The 18,027-nt window shown below is 40.3% G+C and overlaps 3 protein-coding genes across 10 annotated transcripts in view; 2 read left to right on the top strand and 1 right to left on the bottom strand.

Moving 5' to 3' along the window:
- Positions 1–4,815, top strand: part of LOC118358980 (pre-B-cell leukemia transcription factor 1) — an 83,612-nt gene extending 78,797 nt beyond the window's left edge. For all 4 annotated transcript variants that reach the window (XM_035737064.2, XM_035737068.2, XM_035737065.2 and 1 more), the window contains one exon: positions 1,305–4,815. In XM_035737064.2, the coding sequence (XP_035592957.1) occupies positions 1,305–1,397 (93 nt within the window). In that variant the 3' untranslated portion in view covers positions 1,398–4,815. The remainder of the gene's footprint in view (positions 1–1,304) is intronic.
- A 9,537-nt stretch (positions 4,816–14,352) lies between these two features.
- LOC118358979 (mediator of RNA polymerase II transcription subunit 8) lies at positions 14,353–17,090 on the bottom strand. The gene is made up of 7 exons (XM_035737063.2): positions 16,946–17,090; positions 16,646–16,767; positions 16,158–16,302; positions 15,833–15,973; positions 15,227–15,314; positions 14,820–15,056; positions 14,353–14,553 (listed from the first exon to the last, which is right to left on the bottom strand). The coding sequence occupies exons 1-7, from the start codon at positions 16,949–16,951 to the stop codon at positions 14,486–14,488; spliced, it is 807 nt and encodes a 268-aa protein (XP_035592956.1). The 5' UTR covers positions 16,952–17,090; the 3' UTR covers positions 14,353–14,485.
- Positions 17,091–17,250: 160 nt separating this feature from the next.
- The window catches only part of LOC118358648 (KICSTOR complex protein SZT2), a 110,701-nt gene continuing 109,924 nt past the window's right edge, over positions 17,251–18,027 (top strand). For all 5 annotated transcript variants that reach the window (XM_052480282.1, XM_052480284.1, XM_052480283.1 and 2 more), the window contains exon 1: positions 17,251–17,448. In XM_052480282.1, the coding sequence (XP_052336242.1) occupies positions 17,425–17,448 (24 nt within the window). In that variant the 5' untranslated portion in view covers positions 17,251–17,424. The remainder of the gene's footprint in view (positions 17,449–18,027) is intronic.

Below are 18,027 nucleotides of genomic sequence, written 5' to 3'. Positions count from 1 at the left end.
AGAAACGCGCCATTTTCACATATGTTGATGTTGGGGTGGTGCTGGAGATGAATATGAAGTTGAAAATTACACATTTACCTCAGCATCGAACCTATTCACAAAGCAAAGCTCAGGAAAGCTGTCACCTTAGAAACAGTGTATCAACCTTTATGCTCATCCAGCTTTACAGATGGGAGAGAGAGAGAGAGAGAGAGAGAGAGAGAGAGAGAGAGAGAGAGAGAGAGAGAGAGAGAGAGAGAGAGAGAGAGAGAGAGAGAGAGAGAGAGAGAGAGAGAGAGAGAGAGAGAGAGAGAGAGAGAGAGAGAGAGAGAGAGAGAGAGAGAGAGAGAGGTCGGCAGTATGTCCTATCTGTGAAACGAGGAAAAGACTCCCGTCTCTCTGTGTTGATAATGACTGAGCAGTTACATAATGGGTTTTGTGGTAGACAAGAGCAGTAATTACAGTTTGGAAATAGACAGAGAGAGTGTCACCAAAGTCAGACATTTGAAGACATTTCTTTTTCCTCCATTTTTGATTACAGACTTTCTTCTGGCTAAAATAACAGGCTTTGAAATGAAAGGCTGTCAAGGACCATTTCCAGTTTTTCTGATCGCATGAAATTTGCTATTAATATCTCAATGCTCTTTTGCAGGCCTGTCTCCGGGATTGGAAATGGCTTACCTCATGCCTCATTGTGTTTTCATTCAACGTCACAATTGGCGACCATTGATTCCTCTTATGACTGTTTTGGGACTTTTGTTTTAAGGTCCTTGTCAGACATTGTCACTGTTATTATTATGCGTGTTGCATTTATCTCAACCCCAGTGATACAAGAATGCAGTATTGTTTTTGAAGTGAAGACAAAAATTGTCTTCATTATAGAAATTTGAACACATTGCATGTGATCTGAGAGTTACATATATGTGATTTACAGAATTTTCAGTTGCTTTAAACAAGTACAATTTTTGTGACAATTCTGTTCTGAAATATGAGGTCTAGGTTACTGTAATTTGAGTGAATCAGATCTTCGTCCAATACAGATTTGGCTTGAGGCTTTAGTGGAATGTTGGTTTTGTTGTTTTGGGGTTGTTCTAGCATTAGTAAAGCTCATACCGTACCTACTACACGTGTCCCCAGGACTTCCCAGATATGGAATTCAGTACTGCAGATAAGGTGATATTATAAACGAATTGAACTGTATAATGAATATGTACTCTGAAAGAGAAGAGAAAAAAAAGAAGAAGCAAAGACAGGGTATAATTAGTGTCCTTATGCCTGGGCTCATAATTCCTCCCTCCATTCTGTCTCTCCTGTCTCTCTCTCAGGCAAACGGAGGCTGGCAGGATGCTACCACCCCCTCATCAGTGACATCCCCCACAGAAGGACCCGGAAGTGTTCACTCGGACACGTCCAACTGATCCCTCCACCCTTCTCCTCCACCACCGTCCAGACAGCCCCAACCTCCACCCTCGATCATCTAGCCAGCCAGCCCCCCTCCCCATCAGGACTGGAGGTGACACACTAGACTCGTCACAGGGCAGGAGTTCTCTCTCTACGGGTGGGGACTACAGAATGAAACACCATCACCACCACCAGACAGTTCTTTACAACCAATCATGACACAGTCAGTCAGTCAGTAGCCTGAGTAGGGCTCTTTCCTTCCACCTATCTACAACCCCCTCACTGTTTGTTTGTACAGTTTTCTTCGCCATATATCCATGTTGCCTCATTGTGTGATCATCTGACTTATAACACAGTAGGAAAACAGTTACAACACGTGTATACAGTATGGCCCGTATCTTGTAGATTTAAATGCTTTTCACACTACCTCTATTGAAAATAACAAGAAAACAACAACAACAACAATGGGACATCTTCTAAATAAGCTTTGTTTTTTGTTGTTGTAATTACTGGTATTGACAGTAGCTCTCGAACTCCTCTTGTCCTGTCTCAAGGCTTGTTTTTAAGGACAGTTTTGCCTTTGTGACAAGTTTCACCCAATATAATTACTTAATTCACAACATCAAATAAATACTATTAAAATTGTCCAGTGCCAAAGTTCAACACAGGAGATGAATTTGTATAATATGAATTGTGCTTGTAAATAAAACATCCCTCTGACATTTCATATGAAAAATGGTTCATTACTGTATTTAATAGCATTTCATGTTAGTAGAGTATCAACAGGGTGCTTTGAAAAGGAGATTCAACCTTTCCTCCTCATTTTAAGCATTCCGTTTCAGAGCTTCTACATCGGCCAATAAGACATTAAACATTTTTACTACAAGAATGGTAGCCTATGTTTTCTGCTCATACTGAATGCAGCATAGCATGAGTGATGAACAATGCACAAGCAAACATGAGAGTAACAGTCTGCTCCAGAATAAATGGAAGAGACTGTTTGGAAGGTCAGAAGGGAATGGATCGTGGTGATTCTAGCTACTGGAATTCTAATAAATTCACTGCTCTTGAAATATTGTTTGTAGTGTGCACTGCATCCAGAGACCATTGACCTGCAGAGTTTAAAATCTACCCAGAACACTTAATCAATGAGTACATTAGCATCAATTATAATAAGCCAATATGTCTTTAAACACAGTGACTTACAGTGATTACCCTGGGTAACACTTATATTTGTCAAAGAGAAGAAAACAGTACAGAGAAGACACATTAATGATAGTTGTACTCTATTCTATACAGTCGACCTATACGGAACATATGGTGTGTGTATACATACTGTACACACACATACACTACCAGTATCACCATCAATGTACATCAGTGTTATCGTAATAGCCAAATACTGCTGGTAACCAAAATCACTTGTTTAAGTGCAACAAAAAAAGCATTTCTAATGTAGATTTTAATTCTGATTTTGTGGTATAATGTTGTAGTAATTGAAGACACGACTACACATGATGAAATATCTCTCAAAATGACCGTCTTTGTTTGGTGTTTTTGGTGCTAGTTAGCTCTTTCATTTCCTATTTCTCAGTAGTATATTACTGTCCATTTATTATTGTCACCCGGTTTGAATTTCTCCATTCAACCTTCATTCATATCATCCTGTTTTTACATTTTGGTTATCAAGGTTGGTCTCTATTCACTCTTATGTTTCAGCATCCTCCTAGCATATGGCGCCAGTCTAAATTACGCAAATAAAAAATACAAAAATGTAAATTAGATTTATTAATTTTGTTGTATTTGATTTTAGCTACAGTATTTATTTACACACAAATAGATATTGCCTTCTTGGGCATTTTAACATATCCACCATACTATTACGTAGATACCAAAAAATAACTACAAAAGCTTCAGCTCTATACATTGGGATAAGTTTGACCAACTCGACTTTCTTTGATTTGTAAAATTGTGTATTAACTGAAGTACTCCACGTGCATCTCATAGGAATGTTCAGCTACTCTTTCTGTACTCAGAACACCAAAATGCAGTCCGAACACAGTAGTGTTTGTTTATAGAAATTAAATGGAAAAGACTAACCCTGATGGCACACAGACATGTGGGATATATGTTCTCACGTTGTGAATAAATACATTTGGCTACTGTTTTACTTTTCTTTCGCTTGGTTACAGGAGTTACAGTACGTTCTATTTTCTTTTCTTGCTAGCATAATGTGAATTAGCCCAAGAATGCTCTATGTATGTAGATGTGCACCTTTATTCTTGTTTTTCGTTTTTGGGGGGAATTTTGGGGGGAATTGGGAAATGTTTGACAGACAGACAGACAGACAGACAGATAGACAGACAGACAGACAGACAGACAGACAGACAGACAGACAGACAGACAGACAGACAGACAGACAGAGTTCCTTTCATATTACGGATATAATCCGCTCACTGGTTCACTTTGTACCTTCTAAAGCATTGACACAAAAGCGTGTTTCTAGAAATGGGTACTGTCTTGTTAATGAAAGGTGATGTGAAAGGTTTGTGTGAACACGATCTCGTGACAGTGTTTTTAGCCCAACTAAATCCATGGTAATAGATATACACATTATATAGTATTTCAAATCATAACCAACATCTGTATAGATAATTACAGTACCACACAGCTGAATCCACCATAGACTGCATATCACAGAACTTAGTTCTTCCTTCACAAACTACATTTTATATTCGATGTACTTGTTGGAGACGTGGACGTGTACTATAATGAGTGAAGCAAAATCTTGTTCTTTTTTTGATAACTACAAATGGCTTAATTTGCTCCCACATCTGATAGTCCAGTTGACGGACAACACATAGGTACACTATGAGTGGAGTATGTTTGAGTGGTCTTTCGATACAGATTTTAGCCATGTGGCAAGCAGAACAGTAGCTTTTGTGATGCGTTGCCCGTAAAATAAGTAAAAGTTACTCTACTTTTCACATTGCCTTTCCAGTATCATCATTATTATTGAAAGCTTCATGTAATGATGCTTTTAGTTTTTGGATATAAAAGGGAGAGAAAAAATAACTATAAAAAAGAAAGAAGAAACTGAAAAATTTGTAAAACATCAAATGTTTTCTTTGTGGCATGTCTTTTGTTCTTTAATAAAATACCGTACTGCAGTGTTTTTGAATGTTACTTATTTTTTATAAAGATTTCAGAGTGAAATCATGGATCTTTTTCTTGACAGGTTTGACATTTTAAGATCTCTCTGCATATGTAAAAATTAAAAATAAAATAAAAAGTCTAACATTGGAAACTGCAAAACTACTCCGATTTAAAACCTGTTTTCTGTGGAGAAATAAATAGCTAACAAGGTGTAGGTTTTATGGTCTCTTTCTTTGTACTGTTAATGCATATTCCAAATAAATTGTTTCTTTTGTCGCATACTTTTGTATTGTCCTCATTGGTTTTCCTTGTCACACACATACTATGGAGATTTCCATACATTCAATTAATTTATTCAACCCCGTCCCATAGCTTTATAACAAAACCAAGTAGTGGGGATGCAACTGACTGAAAAACAAATCAAGGATTGTGAATTTAAGACACATAAGACTTCAGTAACAGGGTCAGGGTCATAAGTTACTGTAGGACACAAGTTTACACGTCTCAGACTTGTCAGTCCTTCACCTCTGGATAGGATCGCACATCACACTTCAAAAACATGCTTAAGCATTGGGGGCATTTTCTCACTGTTGACATAACGCCAGAGTTGGGGTGAGCTGGAGAGGGTGTGAAGGGGACATTTTCTCAGTTTTCTAAGTGAGTGAAAGCTGTGTGCTTACAGCAAGCAGACAGACGCCCCCGGTTCCCCCTCCTAGCTCCTACCTCCCACACATAGAGGGGAGGAGGGGGGTAAGGAACTAGGAAAGGTTTCCAAAACGATCAGAGAGCAGCCAAATCACAGAGCGTGACGGAGACTGTGGGAGTGACATATGCAAACATGATCAAATATAATTACATGGGGATGTCTCCTTGTTTCTATCAAAGGGTTTCTTGTCGGCTCTGTTAGCAGGATGAAAGAGAGGAACTGTTGGAAGTGTACTGTATGCTTTAATATATTCACCATGGCTTTACAAACCAAAAAGGTATTGTGAGTTTAATTACTGTACGTTGCTCTCTTGAAAAGGCATAAATCCCATACTGAGTAGAAAATCAGTTGCACTTACTATTCAAGTGCTTTAATCATCAGCAAAACAACCTGGTTAATGAGTTTCACCTGTACCTTGCTGCCCATTCAAACACTTGTCGTGAATTCACTGTACTGTAAGCTATCCTACTGAATGCACAGAGCAATTGGGGATGCACAGCACTCTACACCATGCATGTAGCAATATTATATATTCTGTGGTAATGGGTTATATTTTTCTTATAAATATGCAATACGCATAATCCCTTTAACATGCTTTGGTTTTTAGGTGGTATTTAGTATGTCAATATTGATCTACGAGGGGAAGCCGCCTGTTCTATGTCTTGTACTTGGACAAATTAAAGGGACATATATTTTAAAAAGCTCTGGCATTTCTCTAGTTCTATCAATACCCACTCCTTTTTCCAGCTGCACTTCATGAATAAATTACTTCTCAAACATAAATTGTTTTTGCCATATTGGCTGTTTTAGATGCGTCTTTTTGAAAGGTCAGCAGCCAAGGGAACGGTGTCTGAGAAACAAATTAAGTTAGGAAGAAGACCGATGCCAACCAAAGTGGTGGTGTTTATTGCTGGCCACTATTTGTCATCCCTCACAATCCATATTTTTCATTTGTGCTTGATTTTGTGTTTGTTTTCTGCTATAGTATCCAATAACACACATGTGTTGAGCATAAGCTGTCTCAGTGCTAATACATAGCTTATGTCATATCTATACTTTCAACCTAATGCATCTCGCACACAAATCCCTTGCCAATGCCCACACTGTATCAATGGCAACACAATGCATAATGTACACCCCCCCATATCAAGTTTAGTGTTATTCACAGTGTGCGTAAAGAAAACCAATGCCTGCCAGCACAATACACATACACTGTAGGAATACAATAACCATCATACACCGTATGAAGGGTTGCAATGCAAGCCTGAGGGAATGGCTATGGAAGCAGAGACATGGCAGGGTCTGAGGGGCTGTGGTCTGATTGCAGGGGCTGAAGGGATGTGGTCCTGGGGGGTGGGGGATTATGGAGGTCCCTCACTTCCTCATTCGAGGAGATCGCTAAGGGAAGGACCTCTCTCTGGGTCCTACTGGGCAGAGAATGATGATGGGCAGTGGGAATGGAGGATCGACACCTCATGGTGAGGGAGATACTGCAGTCTCGACTGAGGGAGGGTTGGGGTCAATGCCATTTCAATTCAGGAAGTAAAGTGAGATTCAAATGTTTACCTCTTGAATAGACTGGACTGAAATGGATGGAACTCTGGTCTAAGTGTGTGTCTATTTGTATTGGTTTTCAGTTTGGCAAAGTCACTTGAGCAAAATGTTGTTGGAAGGAATGCATGCGTGTCTTCTTACCTTTGCATTGCCACCCACAGATCTGTAATGAATTCGTCTGATCCTCTGGTGCTGGAAGTTTCATAAAGGAGACATGTTCGAAACGATTTTACAAATCAGTGTGTCATCATGGTCTTTCATGCCTTAAACCGTGTAATAATTTTACATTTGGGAGATATGGTCAATTTTCTAGTGTGGGAGTTTGATGTTGTAGGCTATAATGTTGCTTTATAATGTTAGCCTAAAGCTTTCTTAATGAGCCAGATATGGACCTTATCATCTTCTTCCAAAAAATGTAGAGCCTATATTTCCCTCAAAAACTGTGCCCAAAGACATTATTTCAAGAGAATTCAAAGCCAAAGACAACCCATCTTGGAATATAAATCCAAAACAAACTGAGAAATGCTAAGCATGATCCTCTCTAGATGATCCGGGACATATATATACTGGTATTACAATCACCTTGCATTCAAATCCAGAACCAAGACTCTCTTGATGGGCTACATACAGTGCCTTTCAAAAGTATTAACCCCCTTGGCATTTTTCCTATTTTGCAGCTTTACAACCTGTAGTTTAAATTGATTTGATTTGGATTTCATGCAATGGACATACACAAAATAGTCCAAATTGGTGAAGTGTAATAAAAAACGGAAAAAAGGTGCATGCATATGTATACACCCCCTTTGCTATGAATCCCCTAAATAAGACCTGGTGCAACCAATTACCTTCAGAAGTCACATAATTAGTTGAATAAAGTCCACGTGTGCAATCTAAGTGTCACATGATCTGTCACATGATCTCAGTATATACAGTGGGGCAAAAAAGTATTTAGTCAGCCACCAATTGTGCAAGTTCTCCCACTTAAAAAGATGAGAGAGGCCTGTAATTTTCATCATAGGTACAGTTCAACTATGACAGACAAAATGAGAAAAAAATCCAGATAATCACATTGTAGGATTCTTAATGAATTTATTTGCAAATTATGGTGGAAAATAAGTATTTGGTCACCTACAAACAAGCACGATTTCTGGCTCTCACAGACCTGTAACTTCTTCTTTAAGAGGCTCCTCTGTCCTCCACTCGTTACCTGTATTAATGGCACCTCTTTGAACTTGTTATCAGTATAAAAGACACCAGTCCACAACCTCAAAAAGTCACACTCCAAACTCCACTATGGCCAAGACCAAAGAGCTGTCAAAGGACACCAGAAACAAAATTGTAGACCTGCACCAGGCTGGGAAGACTGAATCTGCAATAAGTAAGCAGCTTGGTTTGAATAAATCAACTGTGGGAGCAATTCTTAGGAAATGGAAGACATACAAGACCACTGATAATCTCCCTCGATCTGGGGCTCCACGCAAGATCTCACGCCGTGGGGTCAAAATGATCACAAGAACGGTGAGCAAAAATCCCAGAACCACACGGGGGGACCTAGTGAATGACCTGCAGAGAGCTGGGACCAAAGTAACAAACGCCTACCATCAGTAACACACTACGCCGCCAGGGACTCAAATCCTGCAGTGCCAGACATGTCCCCCTGCTTAAGCCAGTACATGTCCAGGCCCATCTGAAGTTTGCTAGAGAGCATTTGGATGATCCAGAAGAAGATTGGGAGAATGTCATATGTCAGATGAAACCAAAATATAACTTTTTGGTAAAAACTCAACTCGTCGTGTTTGGAGGATGAAGAATGCTGAGTTGCATCCAAAGAACACCATACCTACTGTGAAGCATGGGGGTGGAAACATCATGCTTTGGGGCTGTTTTTCTGCAAAGGGACCAGGACGACTGATCCTTGTAAAGGAAAGAATGAATGGGGCCATGTATCGTGAGATTTTGAGTGAAAACCTCCTTCCATCAGCAAGGGCATTGAAGATGAAACGTGGCTGGGTCTTTCAGCATGACAATGATCCCAAACACACCGCCCGGGCAATGAAGGAGTGGCTTCGTAAGAAGCATTTCAAGGTCCTGGAGTGGCCTAGCCAGTCTTCAGATCTCAACCCCATCGAAAATCTTTGGAGAGATTTGAAAGTCTGTGTTGCCCAGCAACAGCCCCAAAACATCACTGCAGATAATCTGCATGGAGGAATGGGCAAAAATACCAGCAACAGTGTGTGAAAACCTTGTGAAGACTTACAGAAATCGTTTGACCTCTGTCATTACCAACAAAGGGTATAGAACAAAGTATTGAGATAAACTTTCGTTATTGACCAAATACTTATTTTCCACCATAATTTGCAAATAAATAGCATTAAAAATCCTACAATGTGATTTTCTGGATTTATTTCCCTCATTTTGTCTGTCATAGTTGAAGTGTACCTATGATGAAAATTACAGGCCTCTCATCTTTTTAAGTGGGAGAACTTGCACAATTGGTGGCTGACGAAATACTTTTTTTGCCCCACTGTATACTCCTGTTCTGAAAGGCCCCAGCGTCTGCAACACCACTAAGCAAGGGGCATCACCAAGAATGCAGCACCTTGAACACCAAGGAGCTCTCCAAACAGGTCAAGGACAAAGTTGTGGAGAAGTACAGATCAGGGTTGGGTTATAAAAATACCTGAAACTTTGAACATCCCACGCAGCACCATTGGGCGGCAGGGTAGCCTAGTGGTTAGAGTGTTGGACTAGTAACCGGAAGGTTACTGACAAGGTAGAAATCTGTCGTTCTGCCCCTGAACAGACAGTGAACCCACTGTTCCTAGGCCGTCATTGAAAATAAGAATTTGTTCTTAACTGACTTGCCTAGTAAATAAAGGTAAAAATATACAATTAAAAATTAAATCCATTATTAAAAAATGGAAAGAATATGGCACCACAACAAACCTGCCAATAGAGGGCCGCACACCAAAACTTATGGACCAGGCAAGGAGGGCATTAATATGAGAGGCAACAAAGAGACCAAAGATAACCCTGAAGGATCTGCAAAGCTCCACAGCGGAGATCGGAGTAACTGTCCATAGGACCACTTTAAGCCGAACACTCCACAGAGCTTAGCTTTACAGAAGAGTGGCCAGAAAAAAAGCCACTGCTTAAAGAAAAAAATAAGCAAACACGTTTGGTGTTTGCCAAAAGGCATGTGGGAGACTCCCCAAATATATGGAAGAATGTACTCTGGTCAGATGAGACTAAAATGAGCTTTTTGGCCATCAAGGAAAATGCTATGTCTGGCGTAAACCCAACACCTCCCATCACTCTGAGAACACCATCCCCACAGTGAAGCACGGTGGTGGCAGCATCATGCTGTGGGCATGTTTTTCATCGGCAGGGACTGGGAAACTGGTCAGAATTGAAGGATGGCGCTAAATACAGGGAAATCCTTGAGGGAAACCTGTTTGTCTTCCAGAGATTTGAGACTGGGACGGAGGTTCACCTTCCAGCAGGACAATGACCCTAAGCATACTGATAAAGCAACACTTGAGTGGTTTAAGGGGAAACATTTAAATGTCTTGGAATGGCCTAGTCAAAGCCCAGACCTCAATCCAATTGAGAATCTGTGGTATTACTTAAAGATTGCTGTACAACAGCAGAACCCATCCAACTTGAAGGAGCTGGAGCAGTTTTGCCTTGAAGAATGGGCAAAAATCCCAGTGGCTGGATGTGCTAATCTTATAGAGACATACCCCTAAAGACTTGCAGCTGTAATTGCTGCAAAAAGGTGGCTCTACAAAGTATTGACTTTGGGTGGATGAAAGGTTATGCACTCTCAAGTTTTCGTTAAAAAAAAATCGTATTTCTTGTTTGTTTCACAATTAAAAATATTTTGCATCTTCAAAGTGGTAGGCGTGTTGTGTAAATCAAATGATACAAACCCCCAAAATCCATTTTAATTTCAGGTTGTAAGGCAACAAAAATGCCTTCGTATCTACAAAGGTGTTTTTGGGGGAAACTGTGATTTTTAGAGAGGAACTTGGATGGGTAGGAAGCTGTCACATTGAGTTTCCCTGCCGTCCCAAGTATCATACCACAGAATGTCTCCTACCCCTCATTTAGTCTGTAGGAGAGATGCTCTATTTGTGTCTGTATATATTTATGCACAAAACTCAGGGAGAAAAATATGCAATTATCACCAAATTACAAATATCTAAGTGTCATGACAATTGTCAGAGAAAAGGCAACACAAACTCTAAAAAGTGAGCATAGCCTTGCTATTGAGAAAGGCCGCCGTAGGCAGACATGGCTCTCAAGAGAAGACAGGCTATGTGCTCACTGCCCACAAAATGAGGTGGAAACTGAGCTGCGCTTCCTAACCTCCTGCCCAATGTATGACCATATTAGAGAGACATATTTCCCTCAGATTACACAGATCCACAAAGAATTTCGAAAACAAATCCAATTTTGATAAACTCCCATATCTACTGGGTGAAATTCCACAGTGTGCCATCACAGCAGCAAGATTTGTGACCTGTTTCCACGAGAAAAGGACAACCAGTGAAGAACAAACACCATTGTAAATATGCTTATTTATTGTATCTTGTGTCCTTTAACCATTTGTACATTGTTAAAACACTGTATATATATAATATGACATTTGTAATGTCTTTATTGTTTTGAAACGTCTGTATGTGTAATGTTTACTGTTCATTTTTGTTTATTTCACTTTTGTATATTATCTACCTCACTTGCTTTGGCAATGTTAACACATGTTTCCCATGCCAATAAAGCCCTTGAATTGAGTGTACATCTGGACCATGAACGTGCACTCTAAAGACTGAAGGAACTACTGTAGGTTGTAGAACGTTGCCCGATTCTGTTGTGAAACACCGCTGACCCCTTATGGTCAGTTAGGGCAGACTAATCCAAAGGGATACGGCCTGACTGATTTACATAAGCTCTACAGTACTAGAGAGAACAGGCTACTGTTAAGTGCCATTCAGTGATGTCCTGAAGCTTATTGTATCCTAGAAAAGGTAAAACACTTAAAAATAATTTCCAGATCTCACCTGATCATTTTAGATAAGAATCAAGCTGTAAACACGTGTTCTGATGATGATTCTGAATCACATGGAGTATGTGAATGAGAGGAAGCATAAGACAATTATGAATCCCCAACCAATTAATAGGAGAATGATAAGAACAATGCAGCCTCTCTCTAAATTCACCACAAGACCAGTTCACTGCTTATTTATCAAAGGAAGGCACTTCTGGTACACCTTGCAATTCCTAATAATAATAATAATAATAATAATAATAACAATTCCTCTCGTGACAAATGTTCTATACACATTATTAACTAAATATTTAGTAGGACAATTAATCTATTCACATATTATCTTCCAGTAAGTGCTAATTGAATGTGCGTAGAGGTCAGCCCAACCCCCAACCTGCTTCTTTATCACCACGCTTCCCAAGGATTAAAAAAATGGGGGAGGGGTAAAGAAAAGAAGAGAAAGTGCAACATACATTGCCTTCAGAAAGTATTCATACCTTTGTCAAGTTGGTTGATGTACAATGCTATAAAGCCATTTTTAAGTCATGCCATAGATTATCAAGCTGATTTAACTCGGTAACGGTAACTAGGCCACTCAGGAACATTCAACGTCGCCTTGGTACGCAACTTTAGTGTATATTTGGCCTTGTGTTTTGGGTTATTGTCCTGTTAAAAAGTGAATTTGTCTCCCAGTGTCTGTTGGAAAGCAGACTGAACCATGTTATCCTCTAGGATTTTGCAGGTGCTTAGCTTTATTCAGTTACTTTTTTTTATACGACAAAAGACTCCCTAGTCCTTGCCAATGACAGGTATACCCATAGTCATCATTGGCCTCATGGTGAAATCCCTGAGTGGTTTCCTTCCTCTCCAGCAACTGAGTTTGGAAGGATGCCTGCATATGTGTAGTGACTGGTGAATTGATACACCACCCAAAGTGTAACTAATAACTTCACCATTTAAAAAAATAACTTCACCATGCTTAAAGGGATATTCAATGTATGTTATTTTTCAAATTTTACCCATCTACCAATAGCTGCCCTTCTTTCCAAGGCATTGCAAAGCCTCACTGTTCTTTGTGGTTGAATCTGTGTTTGAAATTCACTGCTTGACTGAGGAAGCTTAAATATAATTATATGTGTAGGGCAGAGATGAGGTAGTTATTCAAAAATCATGTTAAACATGATTATTGAACACAGAGTGAGTCCATGCAACGTATGTGACTTGTTAATCACATATATATATTTTTTACTCAAGAACTTATGTAAGCTTGCCATAACAAAGGGGTTGAATATCTATTGACTCAATTTCAGCTTTTCATATTTATTAAATTGTAAACATTTCTAAAAACATAATTCCACTTTGACCTTATGGGGTAGTGTGTAGGCCAGTGACACATTACAATTTAATCAATTGAAGCTGTAACACAAATTCTGTGAGAAAGGGGTGTGAATACTTTCTGAAGGCACTGTGTCATTTTACATTAGTCTCACGTCAACCGGAAACATTTCCTTTATTGAATCAAGAATGGCATCCCTAATTTCCCTTAATATAAAGAGTAGCAAAATAAGCCCGTTCAGAGGTCTCTCAGAGGTAGGTCAATAGGACATAAGCAGATGAACATTCTACTGGCTATGAAGTCTATTGTTTTTAAGACATCTATAGACAGTCTGAACCTGTGCATCTTCTAGCTGTCTCAGCAGACGCTCCTCTCATACCAGGGCATGGTGGATGACACAGTGAGACGGCGCCCCGTCAGAGGACAGAAGGCGTATGTGTGTGTAGGACAGAGGGTGTATGCGTGTGTATGTCACTGTGTGTTTGTATGTAGGTCACCCAGCGACCTGTGTCGTATCTGGTGACAGCCACAGCGGTCATTGTGCCTGTGCCGTGGTGTCGCCCGCCCAGCGGGAGGTGGGATAGGGATTAGAGTGGACAGACCACGGTGGGGCACAGAGGCCTCCCCCACACGTCAGCGTCAACTTTCTCATCTCCTCCCTTAACGACTTTGACGTTATCAGGCCAGGCAGTGCAATGTCCAGCTGCATTACTCTCACCGGCCCTACATTATTCATAACGGCCACAATGTAGGCAGAGTGTAGGGAGGGATAGGAAGCGGTGTGAGGGTTCAAAAGACTGGACAGACAACATGGTGAAGCAGTTCAAATAGAAGGTCTGAAATATAATGCCTGTTCTCTGACTGACACTAAACTCCACACTTGTGTTATATATTTTGAAAGACATCGCTCAACATGTCTGTGATTACACATTTTCTTTGTGTGGTAAATTAACATTGTGGGTTATCTGGATAAAGGTAAATCGGAAAATAAAGAGCTAATATTCCCTTTATTAATCATTAATATAAAATCTTATTTTTTAGATTCTCCTGCAACAATTACCAAGTTCTCAAAATGTCTTGTCCCTCGAATATAAAATGGGAAGACCATGCCATCTAGTGTTCACAAATTGAAGCACATATATCCGTTTCACTACATTCAACGACACTGTATGATGCCTTCTTTTCAAATGGATTTATTTAATCAAAAGATAAAACACAGCATATATCAATATGAAAATTGTCATTGCTTTACGTCACTCTCTCATCATCCTGAATACTTTATCAGTATGGGATAGAGAGAATCTTATCGGTTGTAAGGATGCATTGAGGAGGCAGCCTTGATGTTTGTCTTGATGTTGCTTGGCATTTTCCCTGAAAATCAAAAAAATGTAATAATAATAAAAAGGTCAGTTCCAGAGCAGTCCTTTGATCAATGCCTTTAGGGCCGGGTCCCCAGATACACGTTAAGCCAAGATCTCTATTTAGTTATTTTTAGTCCAGGACTAGGTATAATCTGTGTCTGAGCAACCAACTGCCTTTATTATACAAGTCTATATAACCTTGATTAAGGGCCTTCAAATGAATACAAGACTTTAAAGTATAGCAAAGCCAGATGATGATATTCAGACGCATCATACCTGCCTGTCCCTGTTGCTGAGGAGCACCAGGCCCCATGCCTTGCTGCTGTCCTGAACCCCCACCAATGGTAACTTGCTGTAAGGTGGGACCTCCACTCATCATGGGTCCTTGTCCTGGGTGACCAGGGGCAACGGGCCCAGGGGGCCTGCACTTCGAAAGCCCCTTGCCAAAGCCCACCGCTGCCACCAGTGCATTGGTGTCAGCGGTGTTGAATGATGGTTTGTTTTGCCGTATAGCTGAAACAGAGAGTAGAGTGCATAAGTGTCAATTCCATAACATGGATCTTTGGTTAGACAGTGTGTACATTGAGTACATTAGCATCAATAGCAACTCCATAACACAGTTCTTAGGTTAGCTTGTTTAAATGTTCAGGTAAAAAAAAGTTATCTTGGTTCAATCAGTGTACCTGCACTTTCTGCATCCCTGTCATCGCGAGGATTGTTCAGTTTCTCCAGTAGATTTGAGCATAGTTTATTCAGTGTCTGGATTTGTTTCTGTTGTGGGAGAAACAAGTGATTATTTTGTTACTCATTGCTTCCAAATATAGTTGTGGGATAAAAAGTTACAATTTGCATTACATGACAAGCACCATTGTGTCTTCCCACCACACAGCATGGTCATGTTCATTATGTAATAAATGTATTGTACTGTAAGCTCACTCCACAGCTTGAAATGTATCCACTTGCTTCGCCAAATTGGTACATTTTCAGTGGTACAACTGACTAACAGCGTTGTCAAGCGGGCAGATGACTCTGGTATGAGCTGTTGTACGGCACTGTACCGAGACGAATGTGAAGCTGCTAAGCAAGCATATATTGAGGCCCGTCACACTTGCTTGAAGTGGCCTCAATATTTTCTTGTCCTATTGTCCTTTCCAACAAATGGTGGATGTACAACTTCACTCAGTAGTAAAAAAAGGATACAGGTTGCCTTATGTGAACCAGGGACCTACTCTCCTCACACAGCTGCCATAAAGAACTTGTGTGTTTAGATAAAGACCATGTCTGTTTACCTGTGCCACCTCAGGTCCTATCCGGGCAGCTTCTGCACTCAGCTGTTTCTCCTGCTCCTCCACCTCAGGATCAGGCTTGGTGCGCAGGTGATCTGGCACAATCTCATGGCTGAACACGGGCACACGCTGCTCTGTCAGTTTCTGGAGAGTGGGCGCAGTGTGTATGGATGTAAACAAAGACTAGGGTAACGGTATCTGTAAAGTCATCCTCCTCTAGCCTGGTTAAACCAGAATCAATGCTATTCTCACCATTGTTTCACTTAGTGAACACAGTATTCAGTCTGGTTTAATCAGGCTAATCCGTATCCACAGAAAATATACTCACAGCTAGTTCCTCATCCCTGTCTGGAGACAGCAGAAGGGGGATGATGACCTGCTGACGGAAAGATGGTGTCTTCTCATTCCTCAACAGTTTATTGATGGTATTCAACTGACCGGACAGGAGGGCAAAGTTGTCCAACACTGAGGGCCTGTTGTCCAAGTTGTTCAATTACAGAGACACAACAACTTCATGAATTAGCTAGAAGAGTATATTCACTTTCAATGATATGTATTTATCCAAATAGCTCGTTAGCTAGCCAAGTCTTACATTCTTACATATTGGTTTAAGTTATGTAATTCCAAAAGCAACACTAGGACCTTAGTTCGCTTCCTCCAAACTCAGCATTTATACACATCACGCAGTGGAAATTTGTTTGAAAGAGAACCCAATGGATGTATGGGCTTGGGTTTTCGAGAGTTGGCTAACTAACTCATCATTTGAAAGTGTTGCATGCGCAATGCTGTCTAAAGTTAGCTCGTCACTTAAGTTACCATGTCAGTCGTTCATACTCGTTTTCCAACTTGTAGATGAAACTGTGAAGAGCGTTTTTGAGATGAGCCACGCGGGAAATAAGGGATTCCACGGATGCTTCCAGTAATTTTTCTTCCCGTTGCTTGATATAAACAATTAAAGAGACATTTGATTAGCTAACTAACGTTACCTTTGTAATTGGATAATATGAGCTGAATCAAACGAAATATTTAACCTGCGATGGTGATTTTTATTCAATGGATTTCATTTCAAACAACTGACTGCTTAGGAATTTAACATTTGTAGAAAACGCACTTTACCTGCATTTTATCCGCCTCTCGTTATGGTAACTAGCTTGCCAGCTAAAAAGAAAGAAAGAATCTTAACCGGAAGTAAACAATGAGCGCAACAGTGCGCATGTTCCGTTGAGAATCATTTTGCTGTATGTTCCACACCTTTATACTGAAGTCGCCACATAATCCTGTCTTTGAGTCATCATGCCGTGAAATATTCAATAATATATGGCATAACGCTTATCTGCACGCATTATTTTCAGAAAGCTGGTCATATCGGAATCTAAATAAAATAGAACTACAAAACCTTCGAAGCCTAGCTGTGTTGTTCCGGCGGAAAGACTAGGGTGCGAGCATCCAGGTCACGTGCTTCTTAACCAAATAAACAAAATACGTTAGCCAGCAATCGTGCATGAAACCGAACTGAACAAGTCGTTATATGTCAGCCAGGGCCTGAAAATATCGTCGGAGCTTTCACAGAACCTGCTAGTTATGCCATACAAGGCATGGCAGAGAGACAGGACAATGAGGTAATTTACTGAGGTTCATGGTTTTGTAGCCCTGACCTGTCACTAGCGCTAGCTTGTTATGCTAGCTATAGCTAACTTCTCCAAGTAAAACAGCTAGCAGAGCAACGCAAATTTTAGTTGGCGTGTAGCAAACCGCTCGCGTCTGAACTGAGCATACCAAAGATACTGCAACGTTACATATGCTGTAAAATACAGCATATGACAGGCCATACAGGTCATATTTAGCTACAGCCAAGTTGTTTTGCCAGTGTCATGCCGTGCATCCCATGAGTCAAATTGGGATCAGAATGCTGCTCATTAAGCTTTGCAATGATGTCACACAGCGTAATGGCATATGATACTTTACACCCAGAATATGCTAAATGTTTAATGTTGTCAATGTATTGTGGTAAAGCCATGCTTACGGACATAAATAAGTGTATCTTCTTGCTAAGACAATATTGAACAAAAGGTACAGTGACAGGATAGTCCTTCCTTTGCCGATGCAGTCTGCGACCTCAGTATCCATTAGAAAAGTTCATCAAGATATTTGCAGAAACCTGTTTGGGTGATCAGGCTCTGTCATTCCTTTCAGGAGAA

The sequence above is a fragment of the Oncorhynchus keta genome, chromosome 26 (genome assembly GCF_023373465.1).
Source record: "Oncorhynchus keta strain PuntledgeMale-10-30-2019 chromosome 26, Oket_V2, whole genome shotgun sequence".
NCBI lineage: Eukaryota > Metazoa > Chordata > Actinopteri > Salmoniformes > Salmonidae > Oncorhynchus > Oncorhynchus keta.
Note: the sequence above shows the minus strand (reverse complement) of the source record. Positions and strands in the feature narration are given on the sequence as shown.

Excerpts from the sequence above, each read along its gene's own strand:
- LOC118358979 (XM_035737063.2), bottom strand. Across the intron at positions 16,303-16,645 it reads GAGTATGAACGACTGACATG|GCCCTCAGTGTTGGACAACT; the intron begins GTAACTTAAGTG and ends CTTGGACAACAG. Across the intron at positions 15,315-15,832 it reads TAGGACCTGAGGTGGCACAG|AAACAAATCCAGACACTGAA; the intron begins GTAAACAGACAT and ends CTCCCACAACAG.